This window comes from Eriocheir sinensis, chromosome 4, assembly GCF_024679095.1.
Source record: "Eriocheir sinensis breed Jianghai 21 chromosome 4, ASM2467909v1, whole genome shotgun sequence".
Classification (NCBI taxonomy): Eukaryota; Metazoa; Arthropoda; class Malacostraca; order Decapoda; family Varunidae; genus Eriocheir; species Eriocheir sinensis.
Window position 1 is genome coordinate 13078947 of NC_066512.1, and position 21589 is coordinate 13100535.

Genomic DNA, 21589 nt, shown 5'->3' on the forward strand with positions numbered 1-21589 from the left:
CGTTCGTTCCGACATGGATGACGAACAGTGAGTTTTGTTCTGAAATGGTCATAACATCGTCGCGCGATGCCATCTACACCTGTACCGGGGAAACACATGCGCTTACGTTTCTCATATGAAGCACGACCGCAAAATTCTGTTAACTGACCTCTGATCATTGAATCGCCAATCAACCGGGTTTCGTGTTCCTCTTCAACTTTCTCCTTTAAAATATCAAATCGATTGAAGGTCGTGAGTTCCAACATTTTTCTTGGAGTATAAGGCCTGGCTCCATTCCTTACAGGAATGAAAACGTCATTACGAGGAGGAGGAGGAGGAGGAGGAGGAGAAGGAGTGTGAAGCATAATAGCAGCGAATGAGAGCAAAAGATGAAAGAATACAGGATAGGAGAGAGTAGAGAAGAGAGAGAGAGAGAAGGGAACGGTGGGAGGAGAGAGTGGTCAGGGGAGGGGAAAGCCAGGAGAGGGGCGGGAGAAATAAAGGAAGGATGAAGAGATTGGAGAGAGATGTATTGGACAGGGTCTCTCTCTCTCTCTCTCTCTCTCTCTCTCTCTCTCTCTCTCTCTCTCTCTCTCTCTCTCTCTCTCTCTCTCTCTCTCTCTCTCACCATAGTCTTAGAGAGCGTAATCCTCTCAGACATTCCCTCCTCCCACGGCCAGAATTATGGAATGGCCTCACATCAATTAAAAGGCGAATATTCAGCAGTCACTCAGGTTAAGACTACGTAATGTACATCTAATACGCAAAAGTAGACTGCGTGTAATAACCTCACATTAACGTTGAAGTGATGGTAATTACGATAATGAACTGAGATTATTTTTCCAAATGTTCATCATTAATTCTCACTGGAATAATATTTTTTACTTGAAGTTTTATATTACAAGGATTAGGCTACTATTTCCCTGTGAAGGTTACCATTACTTTTGTAGAAATGTTTATTTTTATTATATATCTTTTATAATAACTGTTGGAGTTGTTGCTGTTGTTGTTGTTGTTATTATTATTATTATTATTATTATTATTATTATTATTATTATTATTATTATTATTATTATTATTATTATTATTATTATTATCATCATCATTATTATTATTCTAAATAAATTTATACATTTGTCTATCAAAAGATTACGAACACGCAATGTGATCAATAATAATGTTAACAACAACACACACACAACACATACATAACACATACACACACATCAATAATAATAATAATAATAATAATAATAATAATAATAATAATAATAATAATAATAATAATAATAATAATATAAAAATCAATAAAAAAAAACGATCACATCATAGGTATATTTGTAAACTCACCGCAATGAGGAGAGTATATCCTCCTCCTCCTTCTCCTCCTCTTCACAAGATGGAAGAGGAGGAGGTTCTTCAAAAAGAGACTTGAAATAGCTTTTATTACACTTCATGTGCAAAAAGAGAGGCGGGAGAGTGTGTGAATGCGAGGAGGTGAGGAGTGTGGGAGACGATGAAGAGGAAAAGGAGAGGGAGGGGAGGGAGGAGGAGGGCGAGAGAATGAGGAGAGGTGAATGAACGAGTTTGTTAAAATATGGGAGGGGAGTAAAGAAAAGAAAGGGAGAGAAGAAAGGGAGAGATGATGATGAAGAGAGACTGGAGAAAGAAGAAAGGGAAGAGAGAAGACTATATTAAGAGTGAGTGAATGAGAGAGAGTGGAAAGAGAGAGAGAGAGAGAGAGAGAGAGAGAGAGAGAGAGAGAGAGAGAGAGAGAGAGAAGGCAAAAAGAATGCCATTTCCTTTCCATTCAGAATTGTAATCGAAGTCAAGTACGTATGTATTGCGTATCTGCGTGTGTGTGTGTGTGTGTGTGTGTGTGTGTGTGTGTGTGTGTGTGTGTGTGTGTGTGTGTGTGTTTGACAGGTGAAAGGAGGAGAAAGTGCATGAAATGGATTGGGTCGGAAGGATAAAGAGGGGCAGGAGGAGGAGGAAGAGGAGGAGGAGGAGAAGGAGGAGTAGGAGGAGGAGGAGGTGAAAGAAGAGAATGAGGAATAAAAAAAAGAGAAACAAGAATCGTACGTGAGAATGCAAGTAAAAGAAAACACAAAATGGGAGTTGAAAGAGGAAAACTTGAAAGGCGAAGAAACAAGAAAAGGAGAAGGAACGAAAGAGAAAGGAAAAGGAGGCAGCCAGGAAGGAATACAGCAAGAGGAAAACTAACAGGACAGAGAAGTGACAGGGTGACAAGTCGGCGTGAAACAAGACACTGACAAGCAGATCGAGCGGGAATTGAGAGGAGGAGGAGGAGGAGGAGGAGGAGAAGGAGGAAGAAGAAAAAGGGGAGGAGAAGGATAAACGGAAATCATGGGAAGAGAAGTAATAGAAATAGAAGTTATAGTAGTAGTAGTAGTAGTAGTAGTAGTAGTAGTAGTAGTAGTAGTAGTAGTAGTAGTAGTGGTTCCAGTGTCACTATTAATCTTCTACATCTTTAAGAAGGGTTATAGAAAAAGCCTCACCCCATTGCCACCCCCCCCTTACCATGCACCACCACCACCATCATCCACTACCACCGTCATCACAACCACCATCATCATCACCCTCACCGTCTTTACAATCCCGATGACCATACTACGACTCCTTCTCTTTCTTCTACCCGTCCCCCTTCATAACCCGCTTTTTCCTCACTTATCCGGAAGAAAAGAGCAGAAAAGAAAAACGACGTCAATTAGTATGTGGCCAATTAGTAATATAATGTAATTTCTCTCTCTCTCTCTCTCTCTCTCTCTCTCTCTCTCTCTCTCTCTCTCTCTCTCTCTCTCTCTCTCTCTTTTGTACACTTTATTCCCTTTTCCTTTTATATTTTTTTTCTTTTATTCATTCTCATTACGATTTTACATTTGTTTCTTCTTTAGGTTGTTTCCTCCTCCTCCTCCTCCTCCTCCTCCTCCTCCTCTACCACCACCTCTTCCTCATCCTATGCTTCCTCTAGCTCACAATCATCACCTTTATCATCGCCATCATCATCCTTTTCATAATTCACTCTTCAACCTTTTACCCATTTTTCTTCTTTCCCCTTCAGTTTTATTCCACTATTTTCTTTCTCTTTTATTTTTATCCCCGGACACAAATGACTGATTCGCTGATGGGGCACGAGAGGAATGCGTAATGAGTCAATTAATCCGTCAGTATTATTTTCACTTTCAAGTTCTCTTATTTTTTTCGCTCTCTTTTGGGGACCAACTTTCCGTTTTGTCACCCAGCTCAGCAATCATTATCCGGCCAATCAGGAAACCAATCAATCGTCTATTATTTTCACTCCTCTTTGTAGTTCTCTCTTTTATAGTCTCCTCCTCCTCCTCCCCCTCCTTTTCCTCCTCCTCCCCCACCTCCGTCTTGTTCCAACTTTTCCATTCTAACTCTTTTTTCCTCCTCCTCCTCCTCCTCCTCCTCCTCCTCCTCTTCCTCCTCCTATTCCTCCTCCTCCTCCTCGTCGTCCTTCTCCTCCTCGTTCGTCTTTCACCGTCTTTCTTCCGTTACGTTCCAACTTTTCTACATTTTAACTTTTTTCTTTTTTCTTTCTCATGTTCTTTCTTCTTCTTCTTCTTCTTCTTCTTCTTTTTCCGTCTTCCTCTTTCTCTTCCTCTTCTTTCTCCTTATCCTCTTCCTCCTCCTCCTAATCACCATCATCATCATCATCATCATCGGTTATATTATTTTGTATCTTACTTCGTGTTAATTTTCATCTCCCTCTCTTTTGCCCTCATCATCTCTCATCGTCATCATCACAACAGTCTAGCAGTTTTATATTTGTCTTTCTACAGAATATTATGAATTTTTACCCACAGCTTTGTATAAATAGCGTCTTCTTCTTCCTTCGATATAAACTGTTCTCTTTTCCCTCTGTTTCATCATTGTTCTCTTCTTCTTCTTCTTCTTCTTCTTCCACTTCATCTTCTTCTTCTTCTTCTTCTTCTTCTTTTTCTCCTTCTTCTTCTGTTCTTCTTCTTCTTCTTCTTCTTCTTCTTCTTCTTCTTCTTCTTCTTCTTTTCTTCATCTTTTCTTTCTTTTTGTTCTCTTTTTTCACTTTCATCCAGCTTTTCTTCTCCTTTTTCAGACGTCAAATTTATCATCCTTTCCTTGTTCTTTACACGACACACACACACACAAAAAAAAAAAAAAAAAAAGCCCAGAATAGTTTAGATAAAATTTTGAAAGCAGTAAAAGCGAGAATTGAAAAAAAAAGTTTCACAGTATCCTCTGGTATGGAAACTATGTATGTATGTATGTCTGTATGTATGTATGTATAGTTGTTTTCCTCTTAGATTATTAGGTCACCTGAACCACGAGCGGAAATATTGGAGGAGGACGGAGAAAATAAGGAAAAGTAAATGTAACTGAAACTAAATACTGAGTGATCGCTCAGTATTTAGTTTCAGTTACATTTACTTTTCCTTATTTTCTCCGTCCTCCACCAATATGGTATTTTTTTCAAGTTAATAAAAAGTATATTCATCACAATAGTACATTCATTTCTTTCCACAATAAAAACTGTAGTGCCAGTGTCCTTCTGTTCCAACGCCATCTATTGGCAACAACTGGCCACACTCACTCCTACTGGGGTGTTTTTGGGGGTATTTATATACCTTACTCAATTTTCATGGCACTACAAGTGTGTGTGTGTGTGTGTGTGTGTGTGTCTCTCTCTCTCTCTCTCTCTCTCTCTCTCTCTCTCTCTCTCTCTCTCTCTCTCTCTCTCTCTCTCTCTCTCTCTCTCTCTCTCTCTCTCTCTATATATATATCTATATATATATCTCTATATATATATATATATATATATATATATATATATATATATATATATATATATATATATATATATATATATATATATATATATATATATATATATATATATATATATAGATATATATATAGAGAGAGAGAGAGAGAGAGAGAGAGAGAGAGAGAGAAATTTCCATCACCCCCCTTGCCAAAATCCTGTATCCGCCCCTGCATACATACATTCATACATACATACCAGAGCTGGGCATCGCTAACGAATTTGAACTTCCGCTATCACAAATCCGCTAACTTATGCCATAACTTTCGCAATAACAATTCCGCAAATTTCGAGATTTACTTTCAATCGCAATCGCAAATCCGCTATCGCAAATAACTACACAATATTTGCAGTCTTCCGCCACAAAACTTGACACCGCAAAAGCAAACCGCAAACAAAAATTCCATTATCAATGGCTCTCGAATCTCTTTTCACTGTATTTGCGATGTAATGCTGTAGCTAGGCATTCAAAGTTTCTTTTTTTTATGACCTCGTGTATAAAGAAAACTAGTTTTTCATGACCAGCATTGACCACACATACGCTACTGCAATTTCAAGTATGGGCGGTTTGTAATCATATCTGATCATAATCTGGTAAGCATCTATTTTGAACTTATTTTTAATGAGAAGGACCAAAGAAAGTTCATCAGTGTGACTGTCACAACTATTTTAATATTCATATGCCCTGTCTCCTTCAAAACACTTATTATGATGTTTATAATAAGATCCCCTGAGAGGTTTATGTGAATAAGCGTTTTGTAAAAAGTGGAAAAGGCAACAACTTAAAAAGTTTTTAAGTTAATCAGTTTTTATTTTAATATTTGAAGAATCTATCAGATTGAGGCTGTCAGGGCTGAACCGGGCAGGCTCCTCCACGTGTTAGCGGAGGTTAGCGGTAGTAATTCCGCAAACGCTAATCCGCATATTAGCGACCTTTTTGTCGCAAACGCAAATCCACAAATGAAATGGAACTTCCGCTATTGCGGATTTGTGGATTTCCGGACTAATAAGCGGAAGTGCCCAGCACTGATACTTATACGTATACGTATACATACATACAAACATACATACATACATACATACACACATACATAGTTTCCATACCAGAGGATACTGTGAAACCTTTTTTTTTTCAATCCTCGCTTTTACTCCTTTCAAAATTTTATCCGAACTATTCTAGGCTTTTGTGTGTGTGTGTGTGTGTGTGTGGGGGGGCCAGGTGAGGCTTGCCAAGGTGAACTATTAAAGGTCTCTCTCTCTCTCTCTCTCTCTCTCTCTCTCTCTCTCTCTCTCTCTCTCTCTCTCTCTCTCTCTCTCTCTCTCTCTCTCTCTCTCTGGTACACTTCGATTTATACTTAAGTAACAGTGTTTCGTGGTAGTTAGCTGAGTCTGTGTTGTCTCTTCTCTCTGTGCTTCGTTCCCTGTATATATGTGTGATTACTGTCTCATTACCGGTGAAGCAAGGGAGCGGCAGAGGGAGGGAGGATCGGAGGGAGAAGGAATGGAGGCCGAATGTGATTACTGTCTCATTACCGCGGTGAAACGACGGAGCGGCGGAGGGAGGGAGGATCGGAGGGAGGAGGGTGTATGGGAAAGAGGGAGACGGAGGAAAGGGGGGAAGGAGGGAGCGTGGCCGTAGGGGAAGGAGGGAGTATGACGAAGGAAGAAAGGGAAGGAGAGAACGTGGGGGAAAAGGGAGAATGACAAAGGAAGAGAGGGAATGAGGGAGCGTGGGAGGAAAAGGGAGAATGACGAAGGAAGAGAGGAGAGACGAAAGGAGGGATGAAGAGAGAGAGAGGAAGAGAGGGACGGTGGGAAGGAGAGAGGGGGGTTGGGAAGAAACAAACAAAGGTACGTACAAATAAAGAGAAAGACAGACAGCCATGCGGACAGACGGGTTGACAGGCACACAGACAGAAGCGAGGGCAGACAACAGCTATATTGAGGAGATAAACACACACACACACACACACACACACACACACACACACACACACACACACACACACACACACACACACACACACACATACACACACACACACACACACACCTGTCACTATCAGCTGCGCATTAATACAGTTAATCAAAACGGCTGTCAAATAACGAACGCTGCCAGGTATATCTATCCATCCAGCCACAAATTGCTTCTTCAACGTAAGGCGATGTAATGGAGACTAGACACAAGGAATGGCAGTTATGTTGACTCGAGTTAGTGCTGTTGTGTATCAATTAACGGTGTGGGAGTGTTTATTGGGAGTCCATAGTGCGTCTGATTGCTCATAATGGTTGCAATTGCTTGTAGGGGAATGTGTTTAGCGTGAATGTGTATAATCACGTCTAACCAAGAGAAGATGGCTCCACTATAAACACGCCTGCGCCATGACGGGCTGGAGCCGAATACCATCCAGGCCCCTGAAGCAAGCGTACCGGGGCAATAAGCGGAGACGTAAAAAAAAAATTTAAAAAAAAATTAAAAAATAAAAACTCCCATAGCCATCACCAAGGTTACTGAATGTGTCTTCTTTGTCGAGCGTAACATTCCTCCGGCCTTTATGTTTAGTTCTTTGTAATCTTTTTTTTCACACCTTCCATTCTTCCGCACACCAAAATGCTTCTAATTCTTTGTTATTTTTTTTCTCTTTTCACACCTTACATACTTTCTGACACCAATCTTTTTTTCTTCTAATTATCTTCTCTCTCTCTCTCTCTCTCTCTCTCTCTCTCTCTCTCTCTCTCTCTCTCTCTCTCTCTCTCTCTCTCTCTCTCTCTCTCTCTCTCTCTCTCTCACCCCCACCGCACACTCTAATCGGCTTTAACAGTGGGCGGAGTGGGACGGTCAAGAGCTGTCATGCCTCGCCGTCCGTTATCGACAATTGTACAGAACATGTGGAGGCGGCGCGGAGGTTATATTTAGTTGATTAATAGCTCCGACAATTAGTCTCTGGTGTTGGCGTCCCCTGGGTTGTTTATTGTTTCGTTTGTGCGACAGTTTCTCTGTTGTCGACGTCGTGGAAAAGGGGAACAGAGGAGCAGGGAAGTAGAGAAGCGAGGCACACGGAGGAAGAAAGCAGTGTTAGGTGACGGCAGATGTTGTTTTATTTATATTCATTTAGTCGTGTCTTGTGTGTTTCTGGTTCTCTCTCTCTCTCTCTCTCTCTCTCTCTCTCTCTCTCTCTCTCTCTCTCTCTCTCTCTCTCTCTCTCTCTCTCTCTCTCTCTCTCTGGTGCACTCAGATTTTTATTTTTTTACAATAAAGGAGACAACTCAAGGGCACAAAAAGAAAACAATAATAAAAAAAGCTCGCTACTCGCTGCTCCCAAAAAAAGAATCAAAAGAGGTGGCCGAAAGAAAGATCAATTTCGGGAGGAGAGGTGTCCTGATACCCTCCTTTTGAAAGAGTTCAAGTTTTAGGCAGGAGGAAATAGAGATGAAGGAAGATTGTTCCAGAGTTTACCAGCGTGAGGGATGAAAGAGTGAAGATGCTGGTTAACTCTTGCATAAGGGGTTTGGACAGTATAGGGATGAGCATGAGTAGAAAGTCGTGTGCAGCGGGGCCGCGGGAGGGGGGGAGGCATGCAGTTAGCAAGTTCAGAAGAGCAGTCAGCGTGGAAATATCGATAGAAGATAGAAAGAGAGGCAACATCGCGGCGGAATTTAAAAGGTAGAAGACTATCAGTAGGAGGAGGAGAGCTGATGAAACGAAGAGCCTTAGCCTCCACTCTGTCCAGAAGAGCTGTGTGAGTGGAGCCTCCCCACACGTGAGATGCATACTCCAAACGAGGGCGGACAAGGCCCCTGTATATGGATAGCAACTGCGCGGGGGAGAAGAACTGGCGGAGACGATACAGAACGTCCAACCTCGAGGAAGCTGATTTAGCGAGAGAGGAGATATGAAGTTTCCAGTTGAGATTTTGAGTTAAGGATAGACCGAGGATGTTTAGTGTTGAAGAAGGTGACAGCTGAGTGTTGTCGAAGAATAGGGGATAGGTGTTTGGAAGATTGTGTCGAGTTGATAGGTGGAGAAATTGAGTTTTTGAGGCATCGAAGGACACAAGGTTCCTTCTGCCCCAATCGGAAATGATAGCAAGGTCTGAGGTTAAGCGTTCTGCAGCCTCCAGTCTGGAGTCGTGCACTTCCTGTTGAGAGGGTCTTCTATTGAAAGAAGTTGAATAATGCAGAGTGGAGTCGTCGGCGTATGAGTGGACAAGACAGTTTGTAATGGAAAGAAGATCATTGATGAATAACAGGAAGAGAGTGGGTGATAGGACAGAGCCCTGTGGAACGCCACTGTTGATAGGTTTAGGGGAAGAGCAGTGACCGTCTACCACCGCAGAGATAGAACGGCCGGAAAGGAAACTGGAGATAAAGGAACAGAAAGGGATAGAATCCGAAAGAGGGCAGTTTAGAAAGCAAAGACTGGTGTCAGACTCTATCGAAGGCTTTCGATATGTCTAGCGCAACAGGGAAAGTTTCACCGAAACGGCTAAGAGAGGATGACCAAGAGTCAGTTAAGAGAGCAAGAAGATCGCCGGTAGAACGCCCCTTGCGGAATCCATACTGGCGATCAGATAGAAGGTTAGAAGTGGAAAGGTGCTTTTGAATCTTCCGGTTAAGGATTGATTCAAAAGCTTTAGATAGAAAGGAAAGTAAAGCTAAAGGCGGTAGTTTGAGGGATTGGAAGGGTCAACCTTCTTAGGCACAGGCTGTACAAAGGCATACTTCCAGCAGGAAGGAAAGATAGATGTTGATAGGCAGAGACGAAAGAGTTTGACCAGGCAGGGTGTCAGCACAGAAGCACAGTTTTTAAGGACAATAGGAGGCACTCCATCAGGTCCATAAGCCTTCTGAGAGTTGAGGCCAGAGAGGGCATAGAAAACATCATTTGGAAAATAAATCTTTGTATTTGTGACGGTGTTTCGTGGTAGCTATCTGACTCTGTGTTGTCTCTTCTGTCTGTGCTTCGTTCCCTGTATATGCCTGTGTGATTCTCTGTCTGTTTTGTTTCTGTATTGTATTCGTTTGTCTATCTTTCTCTTAAGGCTATGTTCCCATGTGCCTCTGTCAGTCCGTCTTTCTGTTTAGTAAGGTTGTTCAAGTCTTTCTAACTCGAGGTCTCCTTCTCTCTCTAAATTGTCGGGTTGTACGTATGCCTATCGTTTAGCTGCTCTCTCTCTCTCTCTCTCTCTCTCTCTCTCTCTCTCTCTCTCTCTCTCTCTCTCTCTCTCTCTCTCTCTCTCTCTCTCTCTCATCTCTTTACATAACAAAGGCGGGGAAGAAATTCACGGTTTAGCAAAATAACGTTCGTGCTGTGGACGGGAGAATAAAGCTGCGAGATAATTGCACAGTCCTTCTTTTCCGGCGCGCGATTATGATGTAAAAGTTTTTAAAATCCGGTTAAAATAGTGATGATGATTATAATGATACTGGTGGTGGTGACGGTGGCTCTGAGAGTGGTAGAGACAATGATGTTTTAGAAGTTGTCAAAGGGGTGGTGGTAGAAGCAGCAGTAATAATGTTTATAATGATAATAATGATGACAACTATAACAGCAACAACAACAATAATAATAATAATAAGAAGAATAAGAATAAGAAGAATAATAAGAATAATAATAATAAGAAGAAGAAGAAGAAGAAGAAGAAGAAGAAGAAGAAGAAGAAGAAGAAGAAGAAGAAGAAGAAGAAGAAGAAGAAGAGTAATAATGATAATAATAAACATTTTTACATCAGAGGTACGAAGCAGATGTAGAAAAAGTTCTGATCTCCATTATTATTAATGTTATTATTATTATTATTATTATTATTATTATTATTTTTATTATTATTATTATTATTATTATTATTATTATTATTATTATTATTATTATTATTATTATTATTATTATTATTAATAGTACTAGTATTAGTATTATTTTTATCATTATTACATCATTATTATAACATCATTATAATAAGTCATTATGGCTTCATGATAATGTTGATGATGATGATGATGATGATGATGATGATGATGATGATGATGATGATGATGATGATGATAATATTAATAACAACAACAACAATAATAATAATAATAAAAATAATAATGATAATAATAATAATAATAATAATAATAATAATAATAATAATAATAATAATAATAATAATAATAATAATAATAATAATAATAATAATAATAATGATAATAATAATAATATAAAAAAACAATAATGATAATAATAACAATAATGAAAGCTTACGGTTCCATAATTCAACATCCACACCTGCGCTACACATGCTTGTGGTGATGCTTATGGTCTTTCACACACCTGCAGGCCTGCAAATAGAGCTAATTATCTATTAAAAAAATGCAACTTTACACAACCCTTCTATTCACCCGTAGTCGACACTGCACGGCAGGGCTACTCAACTGGCGGCCCGCGGTCCGAATCCGGACCTTCTGAGTGTTGTAGCTGGACGCCAGACTCCAGGAGTAGAAAATATAATCAAATAACATGGCGGTCCAGGCAATAAATTCTTGCAAGTGTAATTCCTCGACTGTCTGTGGGGACTACAGTCAGTCGAGGAAATACACTTGCAAGAATCCATTACCAGGACATTCATGTTATTTAATTATTTTTTTTCTACTCCTGGACCCTGGGCTCCAGTTACAATATTTATCTTAATTTATTACCCCTGCATACCTTTGAACTTATCTAACTATACCTTTGCTCATAATAGTTGAGTAGCCCTGCTGTAAGGGTTAAAAATCTTTTTTACCACCATGAAATATTTTCAATGGAAAGCGCTGACAAATGCTATTCTATGATAGTTAGTTAGTTAGTTAGTTAGCTTGTGTGTGTGTGTATGTGCGTGTGTGTGTGTGTGTTTTATTCACCACGGCTTGATCACAAGCTATATCGCCAGCAATTACCCTCCCTTTGGGAGCAAGCTCATTAGCCGCCTGATACCGATGGGACCGTCACACACCACAAAACCCATCCCCTTGCTAAAGGGGAGGACGGTAACCACTCCTTGTTTCCGGAAAAATCTTTCGGAACCTCAGCCTGCCAGGACGGAACCTGACAGAGCAGAGCCTTAATCCACTGAGCTACGGGACTGTGTGTGTGTGTGTGTGTGTGTGTGTGTGTGTGTGTGTGTGTGTGTGTGTGTGTGTGTGTGTGTGTTGGATTAAGGCGCGCCCACACCGGTACCCATGGAGTTCACCAGTAGTGCAGCGGCTGGCAAGCTCGGTTCACAATCGTGAGGTTCAAGGTTCGATTCCCGGGAAGAATGAGAACAGATTGGCAGTTCCCTTTCGTCCAGGCCGCCTGTCCACCCAGCAATGAATGGGTGCCAGCTATCAGTCTAGGGTTGTTTCCGGGCTCAAGGGTGGCGGCGTGGTGCCCCCGAAAGCGAGTAACTAGGGTGACTTGTCCTTTGTTTCCTTTCCATTCTATTCATCTACCTTTCCTACCATCTACTCTGTTTTGCTCATAATATGTCTCCTTGCCTCCTTTCCCCGCGCACTGCTTCTACCATGCAACTTCACTATCACCAGAGACAAGCCAGTCTTCATCGACATACCGACTAGGTCGGCAAGGCTGACATCAGCCGATAGAGTCGGTCTGTTGGCACATTCCTACGGGCCGCCATTTGCAAAGGCCCGTGCTCCCCCCTATAGGGAGAGAACAATCTTTGGACAACAACAACAACAACTATCGCCGTTTTCGCACTCTCATCCTTCTCCCTTCCCCTCTGTTCCTCTCATCCCTGTTAGTTAGTCAGATAAATGGAAAATGAAACAATGGATATTTGTGATACTATAAAAAGGAAAGATTTTGTGATTCGTACGAACCAAAACATGGCCAAGTGACTATAATGATGCCAAGTTTATTTAAAGAACATCAGTAGGCAATCCATGACTCACTCACTCACTACGACTTTGTGAATAAGTGCATATCGAAGATTATTATTGTTGACGGCCCTGCGGAGCGCTGCACTGGCATTTAAGTGGGGCCTGAAACTTCATCAACGGTAACGGTATGGTAGTTATCCCGCTGTCTTCATTACCTCTCTCATCACCCCGCTGCCTATCACTGCCCGCTCTCCCGCCTGCCCTTCCTCCCCGTCACCGCCCACTTTCACGCATGTCTGTCTCTCGAGCCATCATTTCCCCTTCATCTACCTTGCACCCTTGCCTCTCGCTCCCTCCCATTTCCACTCCCACTATCATTCCCACTCCCAATTGCCACTCCCACTAACATTCTTCTTCCCCTTCCCACTCCCATTCCTACTCCTACTCCAGTTTCCTCTTCCGCTTTCCTTTGTCACCTCCTTCGACAGGTAAATCCACTTGCCCATTCCCCCCCGTATTACTCTCTCTCTCTCTCTCTCTCTCTCTCTCTCTCTCTCTCTCTCTCTCTCTCTCTCTCTCTCTCTCTCTCTCTCTCTCTCTCTCTCTCTCTCTCTCTCTCTCTCTCTCTCTCTGTACCTGCAAAATAATCCTCCTCCTTCTCCTCCTCCTCCCAGTGGGATCATTTCTATGATATCCCTGACCTTTTCCGTCCTGACGGTCTTCACCTCAATGCGATTGGCTCAGCACGGCTAGGTAGGTTGCTGAACGAGGAGGTACTTTTATACTCAAAAAGCTCCGAGCGCGGGAGGGGCACCAAAGTATCGTAAACAACCAACCAGTAGGGACCGCTCATCACACACCAAGGCCCCCAACAGAAAACACAAGCGGACACCAGACTACTGTGCCTCGAAGCGTTGAAGTCAAGAAGGACATTTCTGTCCTATGCACCAACGCGCGGAGCTTAATACCCAAACGGGATGAGTTACTTGCCTACGTTGACATAGAAAGTCCGGACGTGATTGCCATCACCGAAACGTGGGCCACCTCTGACCACCTAATGACCGAATTCTCAATTCCGGGATACGAGAGCTTCTACAAAAACAGATTTCACAAGAAAGGAGGAGGTGTTATCTGTTACGTCAAGAACAAATACCCTGCCGTGGAAATAACCAAAGGAGACTCAGAGAAATATGATACTGTATATGTTGAACTGGAGACTAGCAAGCACAACAAAATAACGATTGGAACCGTTTACAGACCTCCAAAGCAACAAGCAGCGGACGACGAAGCGCTGTACGAGGAAATTCACACCATAACACAAAACAAACAGTCAGTCATTATCGGGGACTTTAACTGTGCCAACATTGACTGGACCACGATGATTGGAGATCGGGAGGGTAACAGATTGCTCGAAATGTTAGAGGACAATTTTCTTACTCATATTGTTACCCAACCGACAAGGGAAAATAACTTATTAGACCTAGTACTCGTGAGTGATTCAGATCTCACACGTGAATGTCAAGTCGGCGAAAAACTGGATGGTTGCGACCATCACCTAATTCGCCTAAAGATCAGAACAGACCATGAACTCACCGAAAACACGTCCAAGATTCCAGACTACAAAAAAGCCAATTTTAACTTCGCTCGTGAGCTGCTAACCCAGACAACTTGGGAACCCATGAACCTCTCTCCGGTGGACGGCGCGTGGAACGGCTTTAAGAACAAACTCCTGGAAGCAGAGAGAACGACTGTTCCCATGAAGACAAGGAGAACAAATGCCACAAGCCCACCATGGATGACTACCCAAGTTCGACAGGAGATTAATTTGAAGAAGAGAAAATACAACTTGCTAAAGGAAAACAGCACTGACGAGGCACGCGAACAGTACCATCAAAGCCTCAGAGCTTGCAGAACACTCATTCGCCAGCGTAAACGCGACTATGAAAAGAAAATTGCACGCGAAGCCAAGTCCAACCCGAAAAAGTTCTTCACGTATAAAAGAACCAAAAAGAAGACGAAAAGCAATATCGGTCCCCTAAAAGATGAAAGTGACGTACTAACACAGGACAGTAGACAAATGGTCGAAATCCTAAACAGGAACTTCGCGTCTGTGTTCACGGTCGAGAATGCCCAGTCCGTACCCGAGAGCCCTTCCCCACCGATGGGAATCACTCCCCGAGAAATTGGCACAATCGACGAACGGGATGTGAAAAAGTACCTAGACAAACTCGAGACAAACAAGTCCATCGGACCCGACGACTGCTCCGGCTGCTCAAGGAACTCAAGCAGCAAATCCTCAAGCCACTCACCGCCATCTACAATCTGTCACTACAACAAAACAAAGTCCCAAAAGACTGGAAACAAGCGAACGTAACACCGATCTACAAAAAGGGAGACAAAAGTGTGGCCCTAAACTACAGACCAATCAGCTTGACCTCAGTGGCGGGAAAAATCCTCGAGAAGATCATCAGAGACAAACTCGTTAGGTTCCTTGAAGACAACAACATCATTTCCGATGCTCAGCACGTTTTCAGGAACAAGCGCTTAACCAATTTATTGGACTTCTTCCAAGGTATCTATGAAAACTGGGATAACCATATCCCCAGTGATGCTATATATCTAGACTTTCAGAAAGCCTTTGACAAAGTGCCACATGAAAGACTCCTCAAGAGACTTAAGTCGGCGGGATTAGGCGACAATCTGACAGCGTGGATCAAAGACTGGCTCACTGAAAGAAAACAACGAGTTGTACTCAACGGACAGGCCTCCGAGTGACTCCCGGTCACAAGTGGAGTGCCACAGGGGTCAGTGCTGGGACCCATACTTTTCAGCATATATATCAACGACCTAGAACTAGGATTAAAATCCAATTTTTCAAAATTAGCCGACGACAGAAAGGTGGGTGGGAAGGCCCTCACGACGGCAGACTGCGAAATTATCCAGAGAGACCGGGACCAGATCACTCGGTGGTCAGAAAAATGGCAGATGTCCTTCAACACTACCAAATGTAAAGTAATGCATATCGGATCCAGAAACAGCAACCACACATACCACATGGGTGGCGAACCACTAAATGTTGTGCAAGAGGAAAGAGACCTCGGGGTCACCATCAGCAGTGACTTGAAACAAACAAAACACTGCAAGTCCGCCTGTAAGAAAGACAATACAGTGCATGGGTTCATATCGAGGAACTTCGAATACAAGACGCCGGGAGTTATGTTATCCTTGTATAATTCGCTGGTAAGGCTCCACCTGGAATACGCCGTGCAATTCAGGTCTCCTAATTACAGGAGACATTGAATTACTTGAGAGAGTACAGCGCCGCGCCACGAAGATGATACCATCACTGAGGACGAAACCCTATCAAGAACGACTCGAACGACTCAACCTCTTCACGTTGGAAAACAGACGACTGCGGGGAGACATGTTACAAGTCTTTAAGTACCTGAACAAGCTCAGCAACGTTGATCACTCCAAACTCTTCACGCTACAAACTAACCTGAGAACAAGAAACAACGGAAAAACAATTCAAGCAAAGCGATGCAATACCGACATCGGCAGGAGTTATTTCTCGAATAGAGTTGTTCGCCACTGGAACAGCCTTCCTGCAGAAGTGGTTAGCGCAGAGACCATCAATTCCTTCAAGAAACGCATTGATCGCCACTTTGCTGCAACGGGAGTGAACTGAACGTTCCCAAGAGTAGGTACACAAGTGCTTTAATCCTTCCCTGCAAGCCACTCCTATGACGAACGGATTGATTAAAGCACTGAACGCAGGCAGCCTAGTAATGAGCCAACAGGCTTTCTGCTGCCTGCTAGTCCCTCTTTCCATGTTTCCTCCATTATTATATCCTCCTCCTTCTTCTAAACCTCCTCCTCCTCCTCCTCCTCCTCCTCCTCCTCCTCCTCCTCCTCCTCCTCCTCCTCCTCCTTCTCTTCCTCTCCTCCTCTCCTCCTCTCCTCCTCCTCTCTCCTCCTCCTCCTCCCCCTCCTCCTCCTTACCTTGCTCTCTCCACCTCCCAATTACCTGGCTGTCCTCTTCAACATACCCTCCTAATCTTCCTCCCGTCCCCATCACTAATCCCCAAGTTCTCATCGTTCTCCCTCCACAATCTATCTTCCAGGGATTGCCAATGTGCACGACTCCCACCCACGACTCTCCGGCCTCCGACATACTCCCCCAACACTTTTCCAGCAATAACCACAGTTCCCCCAGCTCTCCTGCAACAAACGTCAACACTCCTCCTCACATAGTACCCACAAAACTTCTTTCCTTCCCTTGTCATTTACTGCAACCACCAACAAAATCACAGAATTAACTTTTTTTCCATATATGTGACAGCTTCTTAACATAATTCTTCACCACTGCCGTTTTCTTTAATACTCGCCAGCATCAGCAAACAACTACACTTTCTCTTATTCCTACCATCACTTTTAACCCATAACCCCTTCTAATCACAAAAAATAACCTCTATCAACATGACATTGCAGAGAACGTATCCTTAAAAGTGTGTTGGTAACCTTGTAGGGATGGGTGGTACTTATTGGGTGGTGGTAAGAGAGAAGGAAGAGATTTGAAGTGACCGTTGTGTTGGTAATATTGAAGGGATGGGAAAGAACTATTTCAGGGCGATGATATTACTGAAGAAATATTGTGTTTGATGTGCTGGTAACACTGTACTTAAGATGGTTAGAAGCTTCATGGATGGCAGGTTAACATGAGCTCCCTTGTGAAGCCCGAGTGGCCTTTTGAAGAATTCTGATGCTCTCACGTTACACAGCCCTATCTTATCCTTCCTCTCCTTCCGCCCGCAGGAGGTGCACGGCTACCTGGCCCTAATGATCTGCCTGCTGGGCGCCTTCACCAACGTCCTTAACATGGTGATCCTGACGCGGCGGGAGATGATCAACTCTACCAACACCATCCTGACGGGCCTGGCGGTGGCGGACTTCCTGCTGCTGACCGAGTACAGCTTCTACGCCGCCTCCTACATCAAGGGCCAGGACTCCATGTTCGACAGCTACGTGCACTCCGTCTTCATCCTCTTCCACGCACACTACACGCAGGTACGGTTTTATATTGTCGCTGTGGGGAGAGGACCGGCGACACCTTGAGGAGACACTGTTATCGTTCTCCTCTCTCCTCTTCTCTTCTCTTCTCTTTTCCTTTTCTTTCCTTTCCTTTCCTCTCCTTTCCTTTCCTTTCCTTTCTTTTCTTTTCATTTCATTTCTTTTCTTTTCTTTTCAACTCTTTTCTTTTCTTCTCTTCTTTTCTATTTTCTTTTCCTTTTCTTTCCTTTCCTTTCTTTTCTTTTCCTTTCTTTTCCTTTCTTTTCTTCTCTTTTCTTCTCTTTCTTTTTTCTTTTCTTCTCTTCTCTCTCTCATGGACTAATCAGGTTTGTTATTCCGTCTGGCCACACTTTGACGTCTTATTTTTCTCCATTTTCTTCAGCGCTCGCCGTGTTTTCTTTTCGACTTCCCAAGGTATTTTGATTTTTTTGCCACTCCGCTTTCTTCAGCATCGTTCAAGAATTTCCTCTACTTTCTTTTTTTGTGCGAGAGTGACAGAACAAAATACCTTCTTACTCTATCCCTTCTCTTCTTTCCCTCTTCCTCCTCCTTCCATTTATTCTTTGGTGTGTATAACATTTCTCTTTTCTCATTACCTTCACCCTCTTGTAAGTCCTTTTTTTCATGTTGCTCGTCTGGCTTATCATTGTCTTTCCTTTCTCTTCCTTCTTGAAGAGTTTCTATTTTTTTCTCTCTGAACATGACAATATCCTTCGCTTCCTACGTCCTTTCCATACTTTTCCTTCATCTTTGCTCCTTTGATCCACAACTTTACTAATATTATCGTACCACCACCTCCTCCTCCTAATCCTCTTCCTTCTCCTTGTTCCTTTTCTGTCTGCTTCCTCTTCCTGCCCCTTCATGTTTACTTTCTCATTTTATGTAGTTCCTTTTTGTATCTCTTTGATCTCTTTAATCTTTCATTCCTCAGTTTCCTTCTAACTCTCTATTTTTGAGGATAGTTTTTCTGCGAAATGTTTTTCTCCTCCTCCTCCTACTTCTACTACTACTACTACTACTACTACTACTACTACTACTACTGCTACTACTACTACTACTACTGTTGCTGTTGCTGCTACTACTGTTAACATTCCTTATATGCATGTTTCAATGAATCACGAGTTCCAGGCCAAACCGAACAGTTCTCGGGGAATACCATCTGACAAGTAGGACGCACGACACCTCGCTGGCTGCAGCGGTAACAAATGGTGTGCTTAAGAATACACAATTTGTTTTTATTAAATAAATAAATTTAGAACTCTGGTATGCAGAATATGAAATGCATTCGATTGAATTTGTCACCTCAGAAATGCTAAACCTTTAAGAAAAAGCGAGACATGAACAGGCATCAGGAAGCGAGACCGCCTGATAATCATGCTTTTATACTGCAGACAGATCTCTGATCAGCGATGCAGAGACAGATTAACGCACACTGAAAGGAGCAATGGGCAGAAGAGAAGAATAATATGCAGAGCAAAACAAATTATTCTCCATTACCTCGAACAGGGCTTTCGTAAATAGAATAAACAGCAGAGGACTCAACATATTTGAGGCACACCAGAATGAATATGAAGCATTTTACCAACACAGCTAACGTCCACACAGACACGATGAGTACGACCACTCAACAAATGGCCCTTGACGGAGAAAACAGGACCGGCCACTCCTATGCTGCGAAATTATAGCAAAAGGATGTCGCACAAGTATCATAGGAGCTCAGGTTTTTCTTGTATCCAAACTGGCAAGGTGAGAACACCAGCACACTGGCTCCCTCCCCTGCCGCATTCCCCTTCCCTCCTTAACGCATTCACATCAGCATTCGACCATCTTCCCTGCTGCGTCCTTGCCCGTACCACCACCTCCCATTCAGTTACATTTCCATCCTCCTATCATAACTCTCTCCCATGCCTTTTCTCGTGATTCTTTCTCCCTCTCACCCCTTCTACTCCGACCCCTTTTTTCTGCTCTGCCCTTGCCTCTTCTATCTGCCCCTATTTCCTTACACTACAATTTTTCCTCATTCCCTTCCGTATCTCAACCTTTCACACTCTACCCACATTCTCTGCTCTCCCTTTTCCTCCTCTACGCACTATACCGATACCTCTCTTTCTCCTTCTCTCTGCATATATCACTCTCTTCTTCCAATCTCAGTATGATGGTCAACATTCTTCCCATGATCTCTGCCATTCACATCTAAACGGCTAATTAAACGAATGGGAAAATACCTGAACACCTGTTGTTGCTCGCCCTGGGGAACAAAGAACACTGCGGGAAAGCAATGCAATAACAAAGTACAGGCAGTCACAGGTACAAACAGTAATATCAAGTGAGGCGATATTTTTTTTTCCTTTGCTCACACAGTTCACGATGAGATTTGTGGCGTTCGTGTTTTTCTCTCTCTCTCTCTCTCTCTCTCTCTCTCTCTCTCTCTCTCTCTCTCTCTCTCTCTCTCTCTCTCTCTCTCTCTCTCTCTCTCTCTCTCTCTCTCTCTCTCTCTCTCTCTCTCTCTCTCTCTCTCCATTTCAAAGGAATAAGGTCATCGTGTGTGTTTGTGTGTGTGTGGGAGGGGGGAGAAGTAGGATGGGAGTCAGTGTGCTCAAAGGTTCCTTTAGCCTTTTGCTCTAAATTCCGTGTATTGTTACCGCACACACACACACACACACACACACACACACACACACACACCACACGCGCGGACCCCCCACCCACACACACACACACACACCACGCGCGCGCGGACCCCCACCCCCCCACACACACACACACATCTGTCACCACCACCCGTGCATTAAAACACTAACCAAAAAGGCTGTCAAACAAAGGGCATTGTGAGGAATGACTGTATCAGTCATTACTTATTGTTTCCTTACTAAAGGCAATATAATAATAATAATAATAATAATAATAATAATAATAATAGTAATAATAATAATAATAATAATAATAATAATAATAATAATAATAATAATACCACAACAACACACTGAAATACACACACACACACACACACACACACACACACACACACACACACACACACACACACACACACACACACACACACACACACACACACACACACACACACACACACACACACACACACACACACAAGGTATAACACTCCATTCAATCCCCTACCTGCCTCCCTTCCTCCCTTACCATGTCCTTCACAACCTTCCTTTCTGCATTTCCGCCCTAAATCCCTCAGTTCACATACAGCCTTCCTCACATCCCTTGCATCCTTCCTGATAGCCCTCCCTTCCTCTTCCGCAGCGTTCTCTGTTGGTACATTCAATATCGATGTATTCGGTATTGGTCTATTCGTTATCGGTGTTATTACAATAGTCTTTTATAACTACACTTGCACTTCCTCTTCCTACTACCACTACTGTTACTCTTACTACATACTATCGTTCTATACCGTCCTCCTTGCAATACACTACACTGCCCCTTCGCTAAATTTAAATTCTTCCTTTTTCTCATAGTCTCCTATTTCTACTTTTCTTTGTCTTTTTTTTATTTTCGGTTACCAAGAATATTAGTTAGACACCTTTTTTATGTTAAGTGAAGTAGGAGACCACCAAGGCTTCCACCACAATACTATTATCATTTTGTTTTCTTTTTTGTTTTCTTTCATTTTCTTGTATCTTTCTTCTGGGAGTAATAATTTTATCCGTAAAGGCCCACCGACTATTCCTTCCACTTTCAATTTTCATTATTTTTTCTTTATGTTAGTTTCACTTATTTTATTCCAATGTTTTTTTAATTTCTCTTGATTTCTTCTTTTCAATTTTACCCTCACTGATTACGTCCCTTCTTTTATTTCCTATTGATTATTCTTTCAGGGTTTTCGTC

The 21589-nt window shown here is 42.6% G+C and overlaps 1 protein-coding gene across 1 annotated transcript in view; it reads left to right on the forward strand.

Moving 5' to 3' along the window:
* The window catches only part of LOC127008541 (G-protein coupled receptor dmsr-1-like), a 154616-nt gene that overhangs the window by 56353 nt on the left and 76674 nt on the right, over nucleotides 1-21589 (forward strand). The window contains exon 2 of the mRNA XM_050880714.1: nucleotides 17477-17728. Within this exon, the coding sequence (XP_050736671.1) occupies nucleotides 17477-17728 (252 nt within the window). The remainder of the gene's footprint in view (nucleotides 1-17476; nucleotides 17729-21589) is intronic.